This window comes from Castor canadensis, chromosome 9 (assembly GCF_047511655.1).
Source record: "Castor canadensis chromosome 9, mCasCan1.hap1v2, whole genome shotgun sequence".
Lineage (NCBI taxonomy): Eukaryota > Metazoa > Chordata > Mammalia > Rodentia > Castoridae > Castor > Castor canadensis.
Genome location: NC_133394.1, coordinates 41,034,275 through 41,057,401, shown reverse-complemented (window position 1 = coordinate 41,057,401; position 23,127 = coordinate 41,034,275). Strand labels below are relative to the sequence as shown.

The 23,127-nt window shown below is 41.1% G+C and overlaps 1 protein-coding gene across 1 annotated transcript in view; it reads left to right on the top strand.

Moving 5' to 3' along the window:
- The first annotated feature begins 1,566 nt into the window (after window positions 1-1,566).
- Window positions 1,567-23,127, top strand: part of Papss1 (3'-phosphoadenosine 5'-phosphosulfate synthase 1) — an 87,132-nt gene continuing 65,571 nt past the window's right edge. The window contains exons 1-3 of the mRNA XM_020187041.2: window positions 1,567-1,725; window positions 15,073-15,187; window positions 18,911-19,146. Of these exons, the coding sequence (XP_020042630.1) occupies window positions 1,666-1,725; window positions 15,073-15,187; window positions 18,911-19,146 (411 nt within the window). The 5' untranslated portion in view covers window positions 1,567-1,665. The remainder of the gene's footprint in view (window positions 1,726-15,072; window positions 15,188-18,910; window positions 19,147-23,127) is intronic.

Here is a 23,127-nt window from a genome sequence, read left to right as displayed (position 1 = left end):
TTTGACAAAGTTAATGCAAACATGTATTTCATCTTAAAATAGACTTTCCACTGAGTTTAGAAATAAGGACCAACTGAAAAGCAATGAGCACTCCTAAGTTTGATAGGATACCTAAGCCCTGTCTCCCTTTTAAGGGAAGGAGGACTCTTGGAGAAATGGCTGATTCCACATGTGACACGGTTTTCTCTTCTGAAGCTTGGGATCCTCTTTTAAACTCACTTCCATTATTGGCAGACTTTAGAATTATATTGAAATTCAGTTCTGTATACAGACCTCAGATTAAAAATTCTCTAGGAAAAGGTAACAGGAACCACTGACACTTCAGATTGTAAGAGTAACAAGACCAGTTTTGTATTTTAGAAGTACCACCGTGACAATAGTTTTTTTTTTCATTTTTCTTTTATTATTCATATGTGCATACAAGGCTTGGTTCATTTCTCCCACCGTGACAATAGTATTAAGAATGGAAGGGGTAAGGGAGCAGAGTGCTGTTGCACAGGTGGGGGATGTCAAGTGAAAGGGCTTAGTGATCATGTAGATGGATTTGGGAAGGGCCTAATTTGAGACAGTACCAGGAGTGGAAATAAATAAGGCCGATTTGCTAGCTAAAAAGCAGCAGCCTTAGGTCTCCGTGATTGGGAGTGTGTGTGTGTGTGTGGGGGGGGGGTTTACGGAAGGGTAGATCTGCAAACAATTCTCTTGGTGCCAGGTACAAGCTGGGGAAAAGTGAGCTTAGGGTTATGGGAATGGATGGGAGTGGGAGGTAATTTCTGGAAAAAACCCTGCACCCCCACATCTTCCTATTAATTGACCTTGTAATAATTAGGTACACTGGAACACATCCTTCAGAGATCGGGGACTTCAGTCCTATAAGGATTTCCCCAGTTGCATAGAAATTTCCTGACATGAAGTGGGGACGGAGGCACCTTACAATTAATCACTAATCCTGACTGAGAAATTAATCATTGATGTCAAAGAACTGGGTATTAACTTTAAGAAAAATTGTGCATTGAGAACAATTTTCAATCCAAGAGCAACATGTGAAGAATGACCTGCCCAGTACTTCTCTCTGCAAGACTGGAAAACCTTGCCACCAAGGTCAGGCTGCCATGGGCCTAGATTGGCTGGGCTTATCAAGGAAAAGCTGCTCAAGCAGAAGCCCACGTCAGCGACTTCCCCCGAGCAACTCAACTAAGAAAGCCCGTACAGGCTTCCACGTCCTCCCGCAGACAGCGGGTGGGCTGAACCCATCCCAGCCAAGTGCGCATGCTCAGCATGGGTGGCGCTCCAGCAGTGGCCCGCGAGGTTCCACGACTACGTCTCAGGCCCCGCCCTCTTCCTCAGGATCGAGGGGGAGCGTCGTGCGCGCTCACGAGGGTTGGACGCTGAAGCTCCGCCCCTACCTCCTTCCACGAGTTCACTCAAGGCGCTGGGCCCAACCCCACAATACCTCTGCCCCGGACTCACTTCCAAGGCACGGCCGACGCGCCCCGCAGTCAGGGCCCGCGAGCACGAGCGCGTGCGCACGTCAGCGCGCGCCCGCGACGCCAGCGAGCAGGCCCCGCCCCTCCACCCTGCTTGGCCCCGCCCCACCCCGTCGGCCCGCTTTCCTCCTGCTACCCTCGGGGCGCGCAGACACCCGGCATCCTCGCGCGCTCCGTGGCTATGGAGATTCCCGGGAGCCTGTGCAAGAAAGTCAAGCTGAGCAACAACGCGCAGAACTGGGTGAATGGCTGTGGGGGTGGGCGGGCGAGAGGGCGAGAAGGCGAGATGCGGCGGCGGTCGGGACCCGCTGCCTCCCGCCTGCCTCCTCTGCATCTTCCCAGAGCGCGGGGCGGATACCCAGGCCGCGACGCCCCACGACAGGCGCCGTGCACGGTGGGGGTCTCGGCCCTGCCCTGCGCTGCGGGCGGTGCCATCCACGTCTGCGGTGATGACGCCCCTGTCCCCGCGCCTCGGCTCCCGCAGCCCCTCCCTGGGGCGCCTCTGTTCCCCCCCCCGGGTGGCCCGGGGCTGCGGAGGAGGAGGAGGCCGGCGCCTCCTGCTTGGTCCTCGCTTTTTCTTGGGTTTGTCCCTGGGCTTGGCCCAGGTTTGGGTCCATCTCGTCTTTCCTTGTCTGAGTTTCAGTGAGCAGGGAGAGTACCCAAACAATGTGGCCATTCATGACTGGAGACTGGCCCGAACTGAGGTTCTTTGTGTCTCCGTTTTTAAATTGGAATGTCTGTGACAAAATCAGTTGTTAAAGGCTGGATTCCTGGTGACAGGTGTGGGAAGACTTAAGGGTTTCTAACGTTGGCTTTGTCGGCCAAGTGCTGTGTCCTCAGAAGGCTGTTTCCTTCCCTAATTATTCCTTGGTAAGAAAGAGCGAAGATGGTAAACTCCGGGATGGGGGAGGGCCAACAGGTTTTGAGTTCAGATGGACATTTTTATTTCGCAGCCCCATGGAATGTTGGAGAATGCAGGCTTGTAAATCATTGCCCTTGGTGAGTCAAAAGGAAAAAAAAAGCTGTTTCAGACAAATGTTCTTTGAGAAGCCATTAATTTACCAAGTCTGTTTTTATGACCAAGAATTCTTGCCGCCTTCCTTTTTCTTTGGAGTGAACTCTTTCGGAAAAGGTGAGGAGGAAAGGAGGTAAAAGGTGGATTAGGATGTTGAAACAGCACTGGGCTCCTGGCCTGGGCTCCAGTCCCTACCTTGCCATCTAGAGCCTTGTGATCTTGAGGAAAGTCACTCTACTTTGAGTCCCAGCTGACTTATGGGCAGTCACAGGATTGTTTTTATGAGCAAAGAAGATAGTGAATTTGCAAGTGTAATGAAACCACTGCCTTGAAACCCAGACTCAGAGTTACTCCTGTTACTTTGGGGTGTTTCATGGCTCGGGAAATAAGGTCAACTAAATTGGGGTGTTTATACTGTCCACACTCATTACACATTTCACTGTCTGTAACTCATTCATATTGTATTCCGTTTGCTAAATTAGTGTGTGTTCTGTGTACTGTACCTGTACTGGACAGGGAGATAACTGCCTTCTGGCTGCTCACAGCCTGATTGGGGTTGCAAGTCCCTTGATGATGAGTGTCTTTTTTTTTTTTTTTTTTTTAAGCTGTATTGGGAATCCAACTCAGGGTCTCAAGCTCACTCTGTGAGTGCCATACTCCTTGAGCTAGGCCCCAGGCCTTTTGCTTTTAGTTTATTTTTCAGATAGGGTCTTGTGCTTTTGCCCAGCTGGCCTTAGACCTCCCTCCTCCTGCTTTTACCTCCTGAGTTGCTGGGATTAAATACATATATCACTATGGCCAGTCTTTTTTATTGTTGTTGAGACTGGATCTTCCTACATAGCCCAGGCTGGCCTGAAATTAGTTATGTAGACCAAACTGGCCTCCCAAGGTCTGGGATTACAGGTATGTGCCACCATGCCTAGCTGATGTGTCAACATGCCTAGGTGATGAATATGTCTTTATGGGCCATAATGAATGGCATAAGTCAGTTTATTACAAGTTAGAGGAGAGATTTGTTTGGCTTGCATGTTTGGGGAGTGTTTATAGAGTTGCTCACATTTCTTAGGCAGATGAGAGCTGTGTTGAGTAAGTGCTGGGAGTAAGAAGTATTTGCTCCAGAGGAGAGACTTGTTTGACTGCTGTGGTTAGTTTTTGTTGGGGAGTGGTGATAAGGTTGAATAGGGAGGGTGGGGCTGGGTTATGTGGTTGTAAATGTTTGGCTACACAGTTAACATGAGTCTGTCGGAGATTTTTTTTTCTCCTTTCTAGTGGTTTTAATTTTTTAAAAAATCTATTAGCATATAATAGTTGTACAGCGGGACACATTGTGATGTTTACATATGTGTTTACAATATGTCTTAGTTAGATTCACCCCCTCCATCGTTCCCCCTTTTCCTCTTCTTAGAACAATTTCAACAGGTTTCATTTTTCTGTCTTCATATATGGATACAAAATACATCCACCATATTCACCCTCATTCTTCCTTTCCTCCCACTTGTACCACTCCCCAGATGGGACCTGTTTTAACTCTCTAAGCCATGTAGGTCTTTGCTCTCCTTAACAGAACACTCACCTCTTACATGTTTAAATCACCTGCAAGTGTGAAGAAGCCATACACCTTCAGTGTTCCCATCACAGGATAAAAATTGGTAGTCCAGGAGGACTGGTATGCTGAAGAAATGCAGATACTGTTAGAGCCAAGTATGGAAGTCCTGCAAACCAGCTGGGGCTATTGGGAGGGAGGGTTAAATGAGTTAAGTAGTTTTGAAGCATATCTCATACATGAGCACTTCTTAAGGTGTTTTTGTTGATTGGCCCAGTGTGAGTAGGTGAAGGAAGGGCTGCTGAGGTGGCTCAAATGCATTAAAAACATTTAAGGAAGGGTAGGGAGGAAGACCTCATTAGATTCAGTGCGTGAAAAGGGCAGAAGTGTGAAAAGATAGTCCTAAAATTTTGAATCTGGAAATGGGAAAAAGATAGAAATATTTTACCTAAATTAACTCATCAAAATGCTGTGGCATTTCCAAGGGGGTTATCCTGAGAGTCAGGTTAAAAGCAAGGACCTTGCCTTGGCTTGTTGGCTCATACCTATAATCCCAGCATTTGGTAGGCTGAGCCAGGAGGATTGAGAGTTTGAGATGAGCCTGGGCTGTGTAGTGAAACCCTGTCTCAAAAACAGTTAAATTAACAAACAAACAAGAATAAGGGCCCTGGAGCTGATTGCCTGGGCTCCAGTCTGGTTAGTTATTTACTAACCATGTAAACCTTGGCTAGTTACTTAAATTCTCCACACCTATGTCTGCTTACTTATAAAATTGGAAAGATAGCCTCATAGGGATATGGGGAAGATTAGAAGAGCACTTATTGTTACTGTTACCATTATCTTTATCACACTTAGTATCTCCTTTTATTGAGAAAGAAACTGAGGCACAGAGATGTAAAGACCTTGTTATTGGTGGAACCAGTTTAAGCATGTTGTATTTGAGGGGCTCTACCACACGTTTCATCGTGAAACATTATCTTGCCACAGGTCCAAGCCACTGAAATCATAAGCCCAAAATAAACCTTTCCTTTTGATAAGCTGATTATCTCAGGTACTTTGTTATACTAATGGAAAGCTGAGTAACTCACCTAACAACAAGAAGATATTAGCAAGGTCTAGATCTTTGTTGTACAGTATGATAGCCACTAGCCACATGTAGCAACTTAAACTTAGTTAAAATTAAATAAAATAAAAAATTCGGTTACTTAGTTGTACTAACCACATTTTAAGTACTACCAATGTGGTTACTGGCCACAGGAATTGGACAGACCAGGGTAGAACATGCCCATGACTTCAGAAAGCTCTATGGGACACTGCTGGTTTAGATGAGGCTTTGGGATGGCTGTCCCCCTTTTTTCTATTTACCTATGCGTTTGTATATTCATGTATTTTTACTTTCTTTCCAGGAAGAGGAATTTCCAGAGACAGTGACTACCTTGGAGTCTTAGTTTGGGGCAATTTGGCACCCCTGGCTTTTGTCAGGATACCTAGCAGTGATGGCCTCCCATTGGCATAGTTGTTTCTTTAAGTCTGAAGTGTCAATAAGCTTCCCAGTCTGGCTCTGTCTCATTGAGTTTTGAGAAAAAGTCTCTACTCAGTGGTTTTAACCAGGTGAGATTTTTGCCAGCCTTAGGGATGGTTGCAGTTCTGGAGACACTTTTGGTTGCTGCATGTGTGTGCTGCTGGGGAAGGTGCTTCTAGTATCTGTTGTATAGATGCCAGGGATCTTGCTAAACATCCCACAGTGAAGAATTAAAACCAAAAACTAGTTGGTCCAAAAAGTCATTAATGCTGAATGAAGTTGAGAAACCCTATTCTATTCTTTGTTTTGATTAAGAAAAGGAGAAAAAAATTACTTAAATCTGAAATATAGAAGTATTTATTAAAAATAAAATCCAATTGATACAACATTTTCTCTTTCACCAGCCTGGAATCTACCATCTCTTGATGTGACATGGATCAATAATGCATAGTGTGCCAGTAACAAAACAGGAAAACTCCATTCCTGAATTGTTTTGAAGTCATAATACTAACTATATTTGTCTCATAGCATCCATGGGGATGCTCACCCTTTGGGTACCGAAATCAGTGGAAGCTCAAGTTCTTTATGTAAAATGGCATAGTAATTACCCAGAACATAGACTTTAAATCTTTTCTAGATGATGTATAGTACCAATTACAATGTAAATTCTGTATAAATAGTTGTTATATTGTATTGTCCAGTGATATTAGTGAGAAAAAAAGTCCATATGTGTTCAAAACAGATACAAGTTTTTCTTTTTTTTTTTTTGAAATGGGGTTTCACTGGATTGACCTTGAATTCACAATTAATTTTCTTGACTCAGCTTCTTGAGTAGCTGGGATTATAGGTATGTGCCACCATGGCCTGCTCTGGGGGAATTTTTGTGTTCTTTTGTGGGTGTCATGCCTTCCTGCTTTTTCATACTCCTTCTATCCATTGTTGATGACTGTGCTTCAGGTATATTAATTGCCACTTTTGATTTTATGGCTTATCATTGTAGAGAAAGACTTTTTCCATAAGTGAGCTGTAGGGTGTTACTTGGATGGGGCTCTTTGGCTTTGGTTCTGAGTAGGCAAGAGATTATTTCTGTGTCAGCTCTTCAGCTGTAATCCTTTACTGGTGTCTGAGCATCTCAGTGGTTTAGATTGTAGGTGTCTGTGAGGTAGTGCAGTTTTGCAGTGCATAGAGATGGCCAGGGACTTCAAGATGCAGGATGGTGAGTGCTGAATGCTCATTACACTGGATCTCTGGTGATGGTAGGGGCAGTGCTGGGGATGTGGGCTGTGGGGACATGTCCTCAGGCCTTGCAGAGTTAGATGCTGCTGACAGTGGGAACCTCCAGGAATGATAGTTGTGGTACAGGGGTGTGGGTCATGGGAGGTGTGTCCCCAAGCCTGGCAGTGATGAGCACTGGTGGCAGCAGTATTCCTACTGCAAAGGGCTCAGGGTGTAAAATCCTTGGTTCTTCAGGTCTTGAGGGTGGCACCTCCTGCTGCGATGGACCAGCTGTCCCATGTACAGGGCACTGCTAGAGCTTGGTGCTGGGATCACAGTTGCATGCTGAATCTAGTTGGGTTTACAAGCCCTTTGTGCGAGTGTGGTAAAATGTTTGTGGAGGCCCAGGGATGGTGCTGTGTAGAGGTTTCTGTCCCCTAGAACAGTCTGGACAGTCTGGATAATGGCTCTTTTCTCAAGATGGCACCGAGCTGCAGCTTTGAGGGTGGGGAGAGAGCAGACAATATTGTTTTCCAAAGCAAAGCTCCATGGATTCCAGGCAGCTCATCTAGCTGGGCTCTCAGTCTCAGGTGACTGCACTTCTCCTGGGATTGTCAGCATCTGTGGTGGTGGTTCTGCTAGATTCGCATTTCCCCTTTCCCTGCATCACGGAGACCCCAGCTACAGAGCTGGGCTTGCCTTCCACTTTGTATGCTGCCATCTCCCTGTCCTACTGGCCTCCCATCTCCCTTCCTGAGTTCTGGCGCTCTCCCTCAGCCATGAACCTTGAAATGCAGCTATTCATTTGTTCTTATTTTGATTTTTCTTTGAGGGTAAGGTAAGCTCTGGCACCTCTATTTGGCTATCTTGGAGTCCTCCAAATTCAGATTTCTTTTCACATATGAAAAATATTAAATACTCATAAACAAAAACCTTCTTATACCCAGACTACTGCATTTGCTGCCACAACCTTTGTCAGTGTAGTAGGTAAGGAACTCCCAGGGTGCATTCTTTTTAGTGATTAAACCACAGGCTCTACTTATCTTGTATTTTCTCTCATCCATAACCTCAGTAGTTTATAGCTTGTCAGGTAATTTTTATGCATTCTAACTCAATTTAATAAGAAAAGTGGAAAGTATTTTACAGGGCCAAATCAAATTAAGATGCATCAGATACAGGTTTCCTCTTGCCCAGGAGCAAAGTAACCTGGAACTATCTTAAAAACAAAATGAGCAAGTGAAACAGGTTTTGTAAGTGCAGGCAGCATAACTTGTGTAGCACACTCCTCATCACCTTCCAATAGAGACTTAGCTTCCTTCTCCTCCTCAGCCAGCAGGGCTGGGGGCTCAAGCTAGAGAGGTGCTGTTACTTCCCAAGAGATGCAGCTATCTGTGTCTGAAACGCTGGTCTTTGTTCAAATTATTGAAAATGCAGAGCTGGTAAGTTTTGTTTGCTTCATCAGCTTATTGAAAAGAAATGGGTCCAGTTTCCCATCTTACAGTTTTCTATCAGTAATTATTAAAATATAAAGTACAATTTTATTGGAAATACGCTTTTAATGAAATGATTAGTAGAGGAAGGGTGTATCTTTTGTAGTGTGCCTGTTAAAAGAATTGTCAAACTTATCTCTTTGGTGCCAGAGGATTTTCCACTCCAGGGAAGTAAGATTCAGATGAGCAGGAGATTGTGAAGGGGAACATGGAAGGGATCCAAGTTCAGCCACCATCACAGGCAGATCAATATGTGTGGAAGCCAAAGATCTGGATGAAAATGAATTCCTTTAAAAATCATCTGATTCTTAATTGACATCAGCATGCTGGCACAGTAGGAGTTTCTAGTGCTCATCTCTTTGCAGAAATATGAACAGAGTAACTATCTGCACATAAAAATACCTTCATAAGAGCTATGGAAACCAGGCTGCAGCATCTGGTTGTAGCACAGAAATAAGAAAAGATGCATTGAAGAAGGTAGGCAGGACAGTTTCATATTACCCACATCATTTCTCCCCCAACCCAGGCAACACAGCTTAGAGAGAGAGACCCTCTGCTTGGGGCAAGGAGAAGGAAGTGAACACCAACTATGACCCTGATACTGGGCCCATGCCAATAAAACTGAGCACTTGGGGTCCTCCATATCTCCAGTCTTCAGGCTAGTTATTGCAAACTCCACACGTGTCCTGGAAACAGGCAAGATACTGTATCTTCGGGTTCCAGGTCTGCCAGGTTCCATACTGCCAGACTGACCAAGGGGCTTTAGGCTTTGGCTAGCTCCAGTGCCTGGCCAGCCTCCTCTGGCTCAGACACCAGGCTGGCCCCACAGGTGATCTGGACCATCCCTAGTACCAGGCTGACACAGTCCTAGCAATCAGGTTGGAACCTGTAGGTGAAACTGGACTTTAAGACTCAAAGCCCTGGCCCCAGAGGTCCCAATGGACTAGGTTTGGCCACTGTCCCTATGTGCCAATTAAAGAGATGAGCACCAGTGAATGGTGGCAAAAGGAGATTAAAAATTTAATTGACTGCAGGTGTATTGGGAAGATAAAAAGGGTATTCACTGACCCCCAAGATTGTCTTCAAGGGGCTTACAGAATTTTGAAGTTTTATTGAAAAGGGAGTCAGATGAAGTATTTGAAGTACCTGTAGCTGGAAGAGCAGGTAATCTTGGTTAGGCTAGTGGTCTGATGGATTATCATCTCAGTTCTGGGTTCTGGAGAAGTTACTGCTCTCATCACCAGAGGGGAGTGGTCTGGTTCCCATGAAATGATTGGTCCTGTGCTAGGGTGCAGCCTCATCATTATAGGTAATTGTCCTTATCTGGGGAGTGTGTGTCTGTCCTGCAAGGCTCCACTGTTTCTTAAGAGTAGTTTTAGTCCCTTGTCATAAAGATCAGTCCTGTTCTTCCTGGAATGCAGGGTGTCTACAGAGGTGAGAGAGACTTGGGGAAAAAAAGGTTAACATGGCAGAGTGACAAAATGGAGTTACTAGCCAGTGCCCTCTTTCATAGATACAGGCTCTAGGTTCACCCAGCTCCAAGCTTGGTTTCATACCAACCCAGGCTTTAGGTTGGCCCCACCTTCTAGACTGGTCTCTGTAGCCCTATACTTTAATAGACCCAGGATCCAAGCCCACTCCAACAGACTCTGGTGTTATAAGCTCTAGTGGGCTCAAGCAGCAGGCACCTCTTAGCACCTGGTTAGCACTTGCAGGCCCAAGTTCAAGGTCCATCCTGGTGCCAGATCAGCTTTTGTAGACCCACGTTCAGATATGCCTCTGTCATTCCAGGCTGTAGGCCTAATGTTAGGGACCCAAGTTTCAGGCTCTTCCCTGCTGACCCAGGCATCAGGCCTTCCTATCGAAGAATTCTAGCAGCAAGCCTGCTCACAGACAATGCCAAATGGCTTGCCTAGAATCTTTAAATGTCTTGACTGGTGAAGGGGTTTCCCAGACAAAGCCAGTTTGCAAAGAGTGGAATAAATCCCTACTTTTCAGTGTGCAGACACCAACATAAGGCAACAAGAAAATTGAAAAACCAACGATATGTAACACCTCCAAAAGAACACAATAATTTCCTAGTAGCTGACTCAAAAGACATGGAGATATGTAAACTACCTGAAGAGAAAATAAAAATAATTGTTTTTGTGACACTGCAAAGTTCAGTAAAATACAGAGAAACAAATACAGAAAACAATAAATGACAAAAATGATAAATTTAGCAAAGTGAATCACTTAAAAAATCAAATTTTAGAGCTGAAAAATATATGGAATGAAAAATGCAACAAAAAGCAACAATAGTAAAATTGATCAAGCAGAAGAAAGAGTCTGAATTTGAAGAATGGTTATTTGAAAATGTATGAAGTCAGGAGAAAAAAGCAAAAGGAATGGAAAGGAATGGAGACAGCTTATTGTATTTATGAAACAACATCAAAAGAGCAAATATTTGAGTTACAGGACTTCAACAAGAAGAGAAAGACAAAGGTGTAGAAACCTTATTTAAAGAAATAATAACAAAAAACCTTTCGAAATCTGAGGAATGATGTAAATATCCAAATACAGAAAGGTAGGTCGCCAGTCAGATTCAATCTATAACATGTTAACGTTTTGACATGTTATAATCAAATTGTCAAAAATCAAAGAAAAGAGAAGTTTGAAAGTAGTAGTAAGAGAAAATAAGCAAATCATATATATGGCAGTTCAAATAAGTCTAGCAGTGGACTACTCAGCAGAGACCTTACAGACCAGGAGAGAGTAGGATGATACGTTCAAAGTGCTGAAGGATAAAACTTCCAGCCAAGAATCCTGTACTCAGTAGAGCCGTCCTTCAGAAATGGAGAAGAGGTAAAGTCCTTCCCAGCTAAAGCTGAGAGAGTTTATCACCACCAGACCTGTCTTACAAGATATGCTAAGAGATTTCTTCAAGCTGAAAGAAAAGGATGTTACTTAGTAACATGATAACATATGAAAGTATAAATTCATTGGTTAAAGTAAGTACATATTTAAATTTAGAATAATATGAATGTGTAAGTCATTTATGTCTTTAATATGAAGGTTAAGAGACAAAACTTTATAAAATAATATTAGTTGCAATAATTTATTAATAGATAACTTGTTAAAGGATGGCTTCACTGTTGAATTCTTGTGAACATTCAAGGAATACCAATCTTCTCAGACTTTTTAAAAAAATGGAAGAAGAGGGAATACTTTCAAACTTGTTTTATGAGGCTAGCATTACCTTGATGCTAAAGCCAGGCAAGAACACTTAAAAGAAAAGAAAATGAATAGGTCAATGTCCCTGGTGAATGTAGACACAAAAATCTTCAACAAAATTGTACACAGACTGAATTCAATAGACCATTAAACGAATCATTCTCGGGGCAGTGGAATTGGTTCCAGGGATGCAGAATGATTCAGCATATACAAACCTGTAACTGTGATCCACCACACTAATAGAAGAAAGGACAAAAGACACATTTTTTTAAACATAATAAGTAAGGTAGGAATAAAGTAGGAATAGAAGAAACGTACTTCAGCACAACAAAGACCATGTATGATGAGACTCCAGCTAGCATCAAACTCAACAATAAGGTGACATATTTTCTCTAAAATCAAGAACAAAGTAAGGGTGCCCAGTCTTGCCACTTCTGTTCAAAGTATTACTGGAAGTCCTATGGGGAGCAGTTAGCAAGATAAAGAAATGGAAGGCACTCACTTAGGAAAAGAGAGTTTAAAGTGTCCCTAATGTCAGGTAACATCTCATATATAGAAAATCCTAAAGACTCCACCAAAAGTCTATTGGAACTAATAATGAATTCAGTAAATTTGTAAGATACAAAATTGACTACAAAACTTACTAATGTCATACTGTTAACGATGAACTGTCTGAAAAAGAAATCAAATAAACAATCCCATTTACAATAGCTGTCAGCAAAATAAACTATTTAGGAATAAATCTGACCAAGGGGATAAAAGACCTGAACATTGAAAGTTATAAAACGTTGAAGAAGACATTAAAAATGCCACTGAATTCGTGGAGTGAAAGTTATTATTTAACTCATATATACAAAAATCAACTCAAGGTGGACAACAGACAAATGTAAAAGTGTGAAACTATGAAACTACTGGGGGAAAATAGGAAAAGCTCCATGATATTTGTCTGTGCAATGATTTTTTGACTAGGACATCAAAAATACAAACAACAAAAGTGGAAATAGGCAAGTTGAATTATATCACACCAAAAGCTTTTGTACAAAAGGGAAACAATCAACAGTGAAGAGACACCCTATGGAACGGGGTAAAGTATTTGTAAACCATAAATTTGATAAGGGATTACTACCCAAAATATGTGAGAAATTCAACTCAATAGCAGGAAATCAGTCCAATTAAAAAATGAGCAGAGGACCTAAATAGACCTTTTTTTAAAAGAAAGCATACACGAACAGCCAACAGGTATGAAGAAAATGTTCAGCGTCACTAATCATCCACAGAATTGTGGATCAAAAGCAAAATGAAATGTTTCACACCTGTCAGAATGATTGTGACTAGAAAGATGAAAGATAAATGTTGGTAAGGATGTAGAGAGTAGGAGATTCTGGCACACGATTGGTGGGAATGCAAATCAGTATAGCCAGTATGGAAAACAATATGAAGTTTCCCCTCAAAATTCAAAATAGGAAGTACCATACGGTGCACTAGTTCCACTCCTGAATAGATAGCCAGAGGGTATGGGATCTGTATGTTGAACTATTTGCACTCTGTTCATTGCAGCACTGTTCACAGTAGTCAACTGTAGAATCAACTTAAGTGTACATGAGCAGATGACTGGAAAAGGAAAATTTGGTACATGTACAGAACGGAATACGGTTCAGCCACAAAAAGAATGTAATCCTGTCATTTGTGGCAATATGGATAAGCCTTGAGGGCATTATGTTAAGTGAAATAAGTCAGGCTTTGGAAGACAAGTATCACATGGTCTCACTTAATATGTGGAACCAAAGAAGTTGAATTCTTATAGAGAGTAGAATGATGATTTCCAAGGGCTGAAGGGGGCAGGAGGTAGGGAAGATGTTGGCTTAAGAATACAAAGTGTAGCTGGGTATCTGTAATCTTAGGTAATTGGGAGTCTGTGATCAGGAAGATTGCAGTTTTAGGCCAGCCTGGGCAAAAATGTGAGAACCTGTCTGGAAATCAAAGCAAAAAGGGCTAGCTTAACTGGTAGAGCATTTACTTAGCAAGTACTTCCAAAAAAAAAAAAATCAGTTGTTTTTGGGATATTCACAGATTTTTCCACCCATCACAGTAGTCAATTTTAGGACATTTTCATTACCTCCCAAAAGAACCCTACACCAGTAGTCATTTCCCATTTCCCCCCAACCTCTTTAGCCAAGATAACTACTAATCTTTCTATGTCTACAGATTTGCCTATTCTGGACAGTTCAGATGAATAAAATGAAACAATATGTAGTCTTTGTGTTTGTCTTCTTTTACTTAGCATAATCTTTTGAGGTTTATCCACGTTTAGCATACTAGTACTTCATTCCTTTTTACTGCCAAGTAATATTCCATCATATGCCGATACCATGCAACTTTGTTTACTTTTTGTTTACCTAACCGTTAGTCAGTCAATGGACAACTAATAGTTGGGTTATTTGCACCTTTTGATACTTGTAAATAATGATGCTTTGGGCAAGCACGTACAGTTTTATGTGATAATGTTTGTATAACTATATGTTAAGGAGTGGGTAGTTGCTTGGTGACATGGTGATTCTGTCTTTAACAGTTGAAGGGACTGTTTTCCAACTGGCTTTACTGTTTTATATTCCCACCAGCAAATGTATGAGGATTCCAGTTTCTTCAAATGTGAAGAAATTATATTTTGTATTTTGCATAATTACAAAATATACCGTACTTGTTATTGCCTAACTTCTTTATTACTGCAGCTCTCTTAGTGGGTGTGACATGATACTTATTGTGGTTTTGATTTGCATTTCTCTGGTGTGTAATTACACTGAATATCATTTAATGCAATTTTTGGCCATTGGTCTGTCTTCTTTGGGAAAAGTCTGTTCAAATCCTTGCAGGCCTATGGAACTTCATGCTCTTTTTGTTTAAGAAGGGGAAGAATCTTTGGGAGAATGTCAAGTTATGAGCAGTGCATTTCACTTTTTTTTTCATTGCAGAAATAGGTATTTCATGATACCTGCATGTGTACCTTCCACACTTCATTTGGGCGTCTCCTCAGGTGCAGCTTTCTCAGGGCTGTTCTGATACCCTGCTGAAAGTGGCCCTCACCTTTTGCCTCTTTTTCCTTTCTTACCCTCTTTTAATTTTGCACGATATTCTATGTACTATGGATAAGTTTTATTACTCTGTGATGCTTTGAATAACTTTTATTAGTTTACATTTTCTTCCAGTTGAAGGTAGGGACCTTACCTTACTTTGTTTACTTAGCCTACTAGTTGGGCTTCAGTAAATGCTGGTTGAATGAATGATTAAAAAAAATGAATGTGTGAAAAGTCTAGGTACTGGAGTCTACCACTCACTAGTTATGGGGTCTTGGGCAGTTAAATTTTCTGGGGTTTAACTTTTTCATTCATAAAACCATAGTAGTGCGAGTACCTGTCAGGATTAAATTAATTGGTGCATCTAAAGTATTAAACATGCCAGTAGTCTAAAGAAAACAATGATATCATTTTTCCTTTGCTTTTGGCGTGTTACATAGGGCTGTATATTGGCAAAGGAATATGTTTATTTTTTATAGGACTCAGGTGAACCAGATTTTTTTCCTTCTTTTTCTATAGGGGATGCAGAGAGCAACTAATGTCACCTATCAAGCCCACCATGTCAGTAGGAACAAGAGAGGTCAGGTGGTGGGGACCAGAGGTGGCTTTCGTGGTTGCACAGTGTGGCTAACAGGTATGGTCGAGAGATAAATCAGTTTATTTAAAAAACAATGCTTATTTTACTAAAGGTAAGCATATTTATATTTTGAGCTCTGTTCTTGTATTTGGAGCAAGAACAATATATAACTGACATAGTTCCTTAATAATAATACATTTACTGTTACTCCTTTTGTTCTTTTACAGGATTGCTGTTAAATAAAGTAAAAGATTAAAGGCAGAATCCATCTTAAAACAATCTTTTAGTAGATACTGCATTAAATTCTCTAAACTTCTGAGTGCAAATAAGACCCGGTTTCTTTAAGAAGCTAACAGTGTTAACAGTTTGAAGAAAAATTGAGTGTTAAGGGAATTACATATAATTAGTTTCTGTTTTTCATCTTTTGCTTTGACCTCTGATTGATTCCTGTGTTGATTTTCCTAGAATCCTTCTTTGGGCTTAGTGTAGCAGGCTGGTGAAGGTAATTGATCCTAATTTTTGGTGACATTATAAATGATGGATTCTTTTACATCTAGGAATTGTACTTAATAAAATTTTTTGATGCATCTTACAAATTTCCAATTAAAATTTTATTTTGGTTTGTGAGAGAGGGTCCATTTTCCACTTAGTCAATACTGGGTATTGCCAGTCCTTTAGAATTATGCTGATTGACAAGAAAAAAAATATTTGTTTTAAATTCTGTGTTTCAATTTCATAGCATGCTCAAATTCTTCCTGTCCCCCCATTCTTAAGTCTGATCTAAATACTTGTTCAACGTTACTCTTGTATTGCCTGTGTTTGTAACAATTATATTCTGTTCAAACATCTTAAATTTTTATATTGGTTTGTTTTTAAGTTGTATAACTATCTTGATTCAGTAGTCACTAGCTCATTGCCAGTTCTTTTATTATAGTATGATTCTTCCCGAGCTCTTTATTTGAGTAAAGTCATAATAGTTTGTATCCCATTGTTAAGTAGTTTTGCAAGATGATCTTCTGCTAGGATCTGAATTCCCTGGGAGTTTATGTTTGTAAACACCCGCTTATCTTTTAGACAGGTTGGCAGGGTACCATACTTACTTTTTGAATTTTAAAAATGCTGTTTAATGTGGCTGTGAAGAAGTGTGTGGATAATTGGATTTTTTTCCTTTCTCCATTTGATGCCTAAAGAATTATTTCTTCTCTGTTTTAGAAATTTTGCCTTACTCATTTAAGTCCTCATCTGTGATTGATTTTTGTTGGTGGATATGAAGGAGGAATCCATTCTTTACCCACCCTCCCAAGTATAAGTATGATTTGGGTATCCTTTTTCCTCTGTTCTATAGTGCCTGCTCTATAATATATCAGGTCTCAACTTACATGTGGATTTGTTATGTGGGTCCTTTGACCTGTTCCAGTGTTATATTTGTCCATTGTTTTATTATTGACATCCTGCCTTAATTGCTATCCATTTCTATAAGTCTTGAAAGACGGTAAAAAAGTCCTCTTATTGTATTCATCATGATGTCAAGACTCTTTTTCATTACTCCTTTTTTTTTGTTTTCCCAGCTCTTCTGTTCTTGTATAAATTTTATAATGGATTTAGCCAATTTCCTAAAACCCAGTTGGGATTTAGTTTGGATTATGTTGTATTGAAAGATTAATTTTGGGGAAAGTTGAATACTTTTTCTTGAACATGGTATATACGATTTTTTTTTTTTACCACTAACAATGTTTACAAATACTGTTTTATCAGATTTTATTTTATAAACAGCTTTCTGTTGCACACTCCCCTCCCTTTGTGTGGGACAGGATGACTAGAGTGAGCAGTGGGTATTTCCTTTCTTCTACATGGTTAAATAGTGTCTCCTGAGGTAGGCCTTGCTATGAAGAACAGTGCTCTCATATATTTCAATATGGATCCTTTTTTTGTCCCCCTGCCAGAATCACAAGCGGATTTCTCTCCAGTATTTACTGTGAGAAACTGGTTGAATTCCTGTAGCCCAAACCCACAAAGAGTGTGGAGGTTTTCTTGTGTGCGCTGAGCCTCATCAGTTACGGTGTGGGTCTTTCCTATCCCTGCACTGGGTCCCTCAGCGGTTATCTGCTGTTTAGTCTCTGTTCCATTAAGGTACCTCTGTACGTCCACCTGGCTCCTCAGCCCTGGGGGTAGTGGTTTGCCTGTGTCTTCCCCACTCTTCTGGATCCAAGAATTGATTTTCAGTTCATTCAGCCTTTTGCTTGTTAGGCAGGTGGTGACTCTCAAGTCTCTTTATATGCAGACCTGGAAAACCTGTAATAAAAGTGTATTTGAATAGAGTACATATTCCCCCTGAGGTGTGTAATATTCTGTATTTGTTCATTAGCTCAGATTATCTAGTTTGTGGTCAAATCTTCTCTAACCTTCATTGATTTTTGGTCATGATGTTGGAGAAGGAAGTCATGATTTCTTTTTAATTGCTCAGCCAGGATCTGTCCAAGGTGTTAATTGATTTAAAATACTTTTCCTAGACAGTTTATCAGATTTTGTTTTAGATACATTTTCTTATTTTGCATTTTTACCTTGGTTGATATGTTAGTTCCCTGGAGCTATTGTAACAGATTAACCACAAACTGGCGGCTTCAAACAGAAATTTATTCTGTTACACAGTTTTGGAGGCTGGAAGTCTTGATTTCAAGTGTATAGCAGGTTTGTTCCTTCTGGAGGTGCTAAGGGAGAATCTATTCTGTTCCCCTCTCCTGGCTTCTAGTTCCTAGCAGTCTTTGGCATTCCTTGGATTATAAAAGTATAAATTCAATCTCTGCTTTTGTGTTCACGTGCCTTTCTTTCTTTCTTTCTTTTTTTTGTTTGTAGAGCTGAGGATTGAACCCAGAATCTTGAACATACTTGGCAAGCTCTGAGTTACAATCCTCACCCTTCATATGGCCTTTTTATAACAACACCAGTTACTGGATTTATGGGCTAACCTAATCTACAAAGACTTATTTCCAGATAAGGTCATATTACGAGGTTCTTTCTGTTTAGTATATATACACCATTGCTAGAGGAGGGTGAGTTAAAATGAGGCTACTATGTTAAGGCTAATTGCATTGCAAATTGGCCTCCCAGATGCTCTTTCCATAGTGGTCTGTGAGAGCTGATGATCCTGGAATATGAAGGTAATTTCATAGTATTGCATTTACTTTTGTCCTTTCCATTTCTTTCCTTATCAGATGTAATTTGGACATTTAGCTGTTTTAAAAGATTTTGGTATGTAGCTTAGGTTGGAAGGATGATAAAACAAATGTCCAGATTCCATTGGCTTGGGCAGGTAAGTTTCTTGGGGTGTCTTTAAAGTGGGAAAGAATAAATCAGGGGTTTGGATTGGTATTACATTAATATACTGGGCATATGCTTCTGCACTCTAGCTAAGTAGTACTCCATTTCTTATGCCCACGGGTTGATGGTGCTTCTGTATCCTCAAATTCCAACTTTCTGAGAGATGACCTCAGCACCCATGATCATATCACCTGTGTATGTTTGTATAAATAGCCTAACCTTTTTGAGACTGTTTCTGTCACTGAGCAGAGTATTGTTAACAAAACAACAAAGTGAATATGCCTAGCCAACCATGCCTGATAAGAAAACTCCTTTTGAAATTTATCAGTGATATTTATTATGTAAAAACTGAGAGGCTGCTATGAATAATGAATGCAGTTAAGCCTATTATTAAAATTCTTCATTAGTAAGCTGTTGTCCCTCTAACTGTGCTTGTGGACTTTGTCTGGACTTTCGTTTTAGGACTGTCTGGAGCAGGGAAGACTACAGTGAGCATGGCTTTGGAGGAGTGCTTGGTTTGCCATGGCATTCCATGCTACACTTTGGATGGTGACAATATTCGTCAAGGTCTGAATAAAAACCTCGGTTTTAGTCCTGAAGACAGAGAAGAGAATGTTCGACGCATTGCGGAAGTCGCTAAGCTATTTGCAGATGCTGGCTTAGTGTGTATCACAAGTTTTATATCACCATACACTCAGGTGTGTGTTTGTGCCATTGCTGTTCTGATTACACTTACTGAAAATACAGTATTAGGCAAAGCACATAATTTAAATATTAACACGAATTTGAGGTTAAATCTGTTTTTCCCCCCTAAATCCAAGTAACCTGAACATTTCTGTGTTGTGATTTTTTTTTTTTTTTTTTTAGCTATAAAGTAACCCAAAGTATAACCAAGTTGTTGAATTCACATCAATGCCAAATTATTTTAAGCTTGATTTTCGAGTTCTGTAAACCTACAATGAATACTGGACAGTGTCAGATACCAGGGAAGAACCAAGTTTCTCACACATGCCTTTCATGACTTCTTTCCTCACGGTTCTTTGGTCTCATTAGCTCTTTCTCTTATTTTAAAGACCATAGCCACACCAAATCACTTTTTTTGTATTTCTCTGAAAAAATCATGTGGTTTCTCACCCCAGGATTTCTGTTTCTCTCTTGCACAGAAGGCACTTTTCTCCTTCCTGTCCCTCTATTCTCAGCATCATTTCACCTCTGTGTGTATTTCTGTGTACTTCTGTTAATCTTAGGGGTTTCTCCTTCTGAGCACCCTCCTTCTTCCCTCAGTCTTTTTGGGCACCTGTCTTTGGTGCCCTTGCTATTGTTCCTTAAAACATGGTTTTATAGTATCCTAATTCACTGGTGGTGGCTTATAGTAGCAGTAGTGATAATAATGCTACTAATAAGAGCTAACATTTATCAAACTCTTACTGAGTACTGGTATGTTGTAAAGTGCTTTTATGTGAATTGACCCATGTAATTCTCATCTTGCAGGGAGGGAGGTAGATGTGAGCAAGGTAAGATGTACATGGCCCAGAGTCACACACTCTGCTGGTTGAGCAAGGATTTGTACCCAGACAGTGTGTCTCCAGGACCCTCCCTTTGTCCATCCTACTAAGTCGCCTCCAGACACCATCGGTTCCTTGAGTGTTAGAACTGTGTCTTTTTTATCTTTTTTTAATTTTGATATCACACCCAGCTCCTGGAATATAGTAGGCCGGTAGTATTTGCTGAATAATAGTTTATTCCATTGGGAAGTCCAGATATCAAACAACCAGATTTATATAGTGGTTAAAAGTAGGGGCTTTGGAGTCAGGCACAGGTGGGCTGAGATCTCAGCTCTGCCGGTTACTGTTGCCATGGCCTTGGCAGTTCACTTAGCTCAGATGATGCTGACCTCACAGGGTTGCTCTGAGGATTCCATAAGCAATGCACGCAAAGCCCTCAGCACTGTGCCTAGCAAGTGATAAATATTCAATAATGTAATAAATAGTACTATCACATCTCTAGTACTGTATCAGAACACATTTTCCTGGTTACCTAGGCTTTTTTTAAAAACGAAAGTTGACCTAAAAGATACATAAGTATCTGATTGAGTGTTAATCACGTAGGTTCACTTAATTGAACTGAGGCAATAGTCCTAAAAAATACTCCTGGAGGAAAAGTTTTCTACTCACCTTTTATTTCCCTGGAAACTTGGGATTAGTGTCAATGTTTATCAGTTAATATGTAAGCAGAATGAGAGTTGCTTAGGCTCCCTGAGTCCTTGGAGACGAACAGTTTAAGGAAACATAATTACAGTGATATTCTTGTACCTTCTGTGCATCTTTGCAACTCTCAGGAAGTGGTAAAGTCAGTAACAGCTAATCTGTAGAGCTGCCACCTGAGACCTGGGCATCTAAAAGTGCATGCTGATCTGCTTTTTGCCTTCCTTGTTTCCATAGTATGGAACAAAATCTTTGTTGACTGCATCTGTAAAAGCACTAAGAATGAGGTTTGGACTGTATTTAGGGTGAGTCATTTAATACAGGGAATGTGTATTTTTCTTTCCAGTCATGATCATGATTATTCATTAGAGGTTTTTGGATACTTCTATTTCAATCACTGACCTGGGCATCTTGGTTCTGAAAAAAAATTCTGATTGTTATTATCCTTAAAGAGCTGGTGATCTTCCCACCAGGGAACATAGAGACATGAATAGTTGCAACATTTTGAGACAGGTGATTAGGATGATATGATAAAAGATGGTTGGAAGATTCGAACAGGAGGTTCTGCTTGAAGTGAGTCATGAAGAATGAGTCAAAGTACACCAGAGAGAACACTGTTTCAGACAGTAAAGACAGTACTGGATAAGATAACTGATCGCTATCAATAGATGAGTCTGTGTGACTGCTGTATAGAGTGATTGTGAGGAGAGATGAAGCTAGAGTGATTAACAGAAGTCAGATAATGATCTCTGGACTACTCTGGACTTTGTCCCCCAGGAAGTTCGCAGTTTGGGGTTATAGTAATAGAAATGATGTTATTGGGAGTGTATTTGAGTGAGATCACCCTCCAACCTTAGAGTGAGAAGGTCTGCAGGTATGAGGCTATGTAGGAGGCTTGTGTAGTATCAGCTCTTATCCGGGGGAAGGGTGTGAACTGGAGCAGCAGCAGCAGAGGGAATAAAAGGAATATTTCAGGATGTGGTTAGGTTCTTGAACCTGTAGCATCAGTAGGACTGGGTACCTTGTTGATTGCTGATATTGGCATGGGGAATGAAGGATGGTGCTTTCTGAATGGAGGGTGTTATGATGAATTAGAAAATACGGGGTAGGAAGGGAAGAGAGGTTTATTTTATTTGAGTTGGGTTCAATTTGAAGTGCTAGAAGAGTGTGTAAGTGGAACTTATAACTGATCTATTGGAAAATTGATTGTAGAGCTAAGCAAAGCAAAGTTGGTAGGCTTGAGAGCTGGACTTAAGTTTTTTGTTTTTTTCCCTCCTGGTGGTACTGGGGTTTGTACTCAGTGCTTCACACTTGCTAGGCAGGTGCTCTACCACTTGAGCCACTCTTCCAGCCCCAAGATCTGGTCTGCCTCTATATCAGTCACTAAACTGGTCATCTTTGTTCTAAAAATAGTATCTAGTAGTATCAGGTATTATTAATAGAACAACAAGTACAAGACCGCAGATGGTGAGGGCAGGGAGAGGGCTGTACAATCCAAGTTTCTGAGCATTGATGGTGGCAGGAAGTCTCTGAAGAGTTTAGTAAGATAGTCAGATTTTTATCTTCTATCATTCTGAGGACAGTTTAGGGTATAGCTTGAGCAGCTGGAAGACTGGTAAAAGGATGCTAGAATTTTCCAGACCAGGGAAATGGGGTAGAGCTAGGGAGTAGGGAAGGAGAACAGGCTAGGTTGTTATGACACGGAGAGGTGAAATCTGAAGGACTTTGTGAGCCAGTGAATGTGGAAGGAACCAGAACAGCTCTGAGGATTGTGGGTGAGGGGTATGTCATTCCTGATTTGGGCAGTGTAAGAGTGAGTGCAAGCTTGGGAGAAAGGAGAATAGATTCAATTTTGGATGCTAGTTTGAGGCCCCTGTGTGATATCCAGGTGGGTGTATTTGGGAGAAGTTGGGAACGTGTGTTTAATTTCAGGAGAGTCGTCGGAACTCAGGCTGAAGCATTGGTATATGGGTTGTAGTTTATGCTGGGAGGGAAGCTTAGCAAAGTGCTCACAGTCCCCCTAGGTGAGCAGTTCTGGTTCTGGATGAAGTGGGGGTGACAATAGTGTTTAAGAGATGGGGGAAGCAGGAGGAGCCAGATGGAGTCTGCAGAAGTATGATGGGGAGTCACATTGTGGGATTTCCTAGAGGTAGAGTGTGATATGTAGCAAGAATCCTAGCACTTTAAACACTGAAAAGAACCTGTGGTGAAGGGACACTTCTTATGTGATTTGTCCATTTGTGTGTTTTGTTTTGTTTTGAGACAGGGTCTTGATAAGTTGCCTAGGCTGGCCTTGAACTTGGACTCCTCTTTTCTTATCCTTCTGAGTGCTGGCATTATAGGCATGAACCACTATGCGTAGCTCAGTTAATTTATTTTTAATGAAGGAGAGTGACTTGTACTTGTTATTTCCAGGAGAAAAAGCCAGTGGAGAGGGATAAGGCTGAGGATTTCAGATGGAGTAGAGAGAATGAG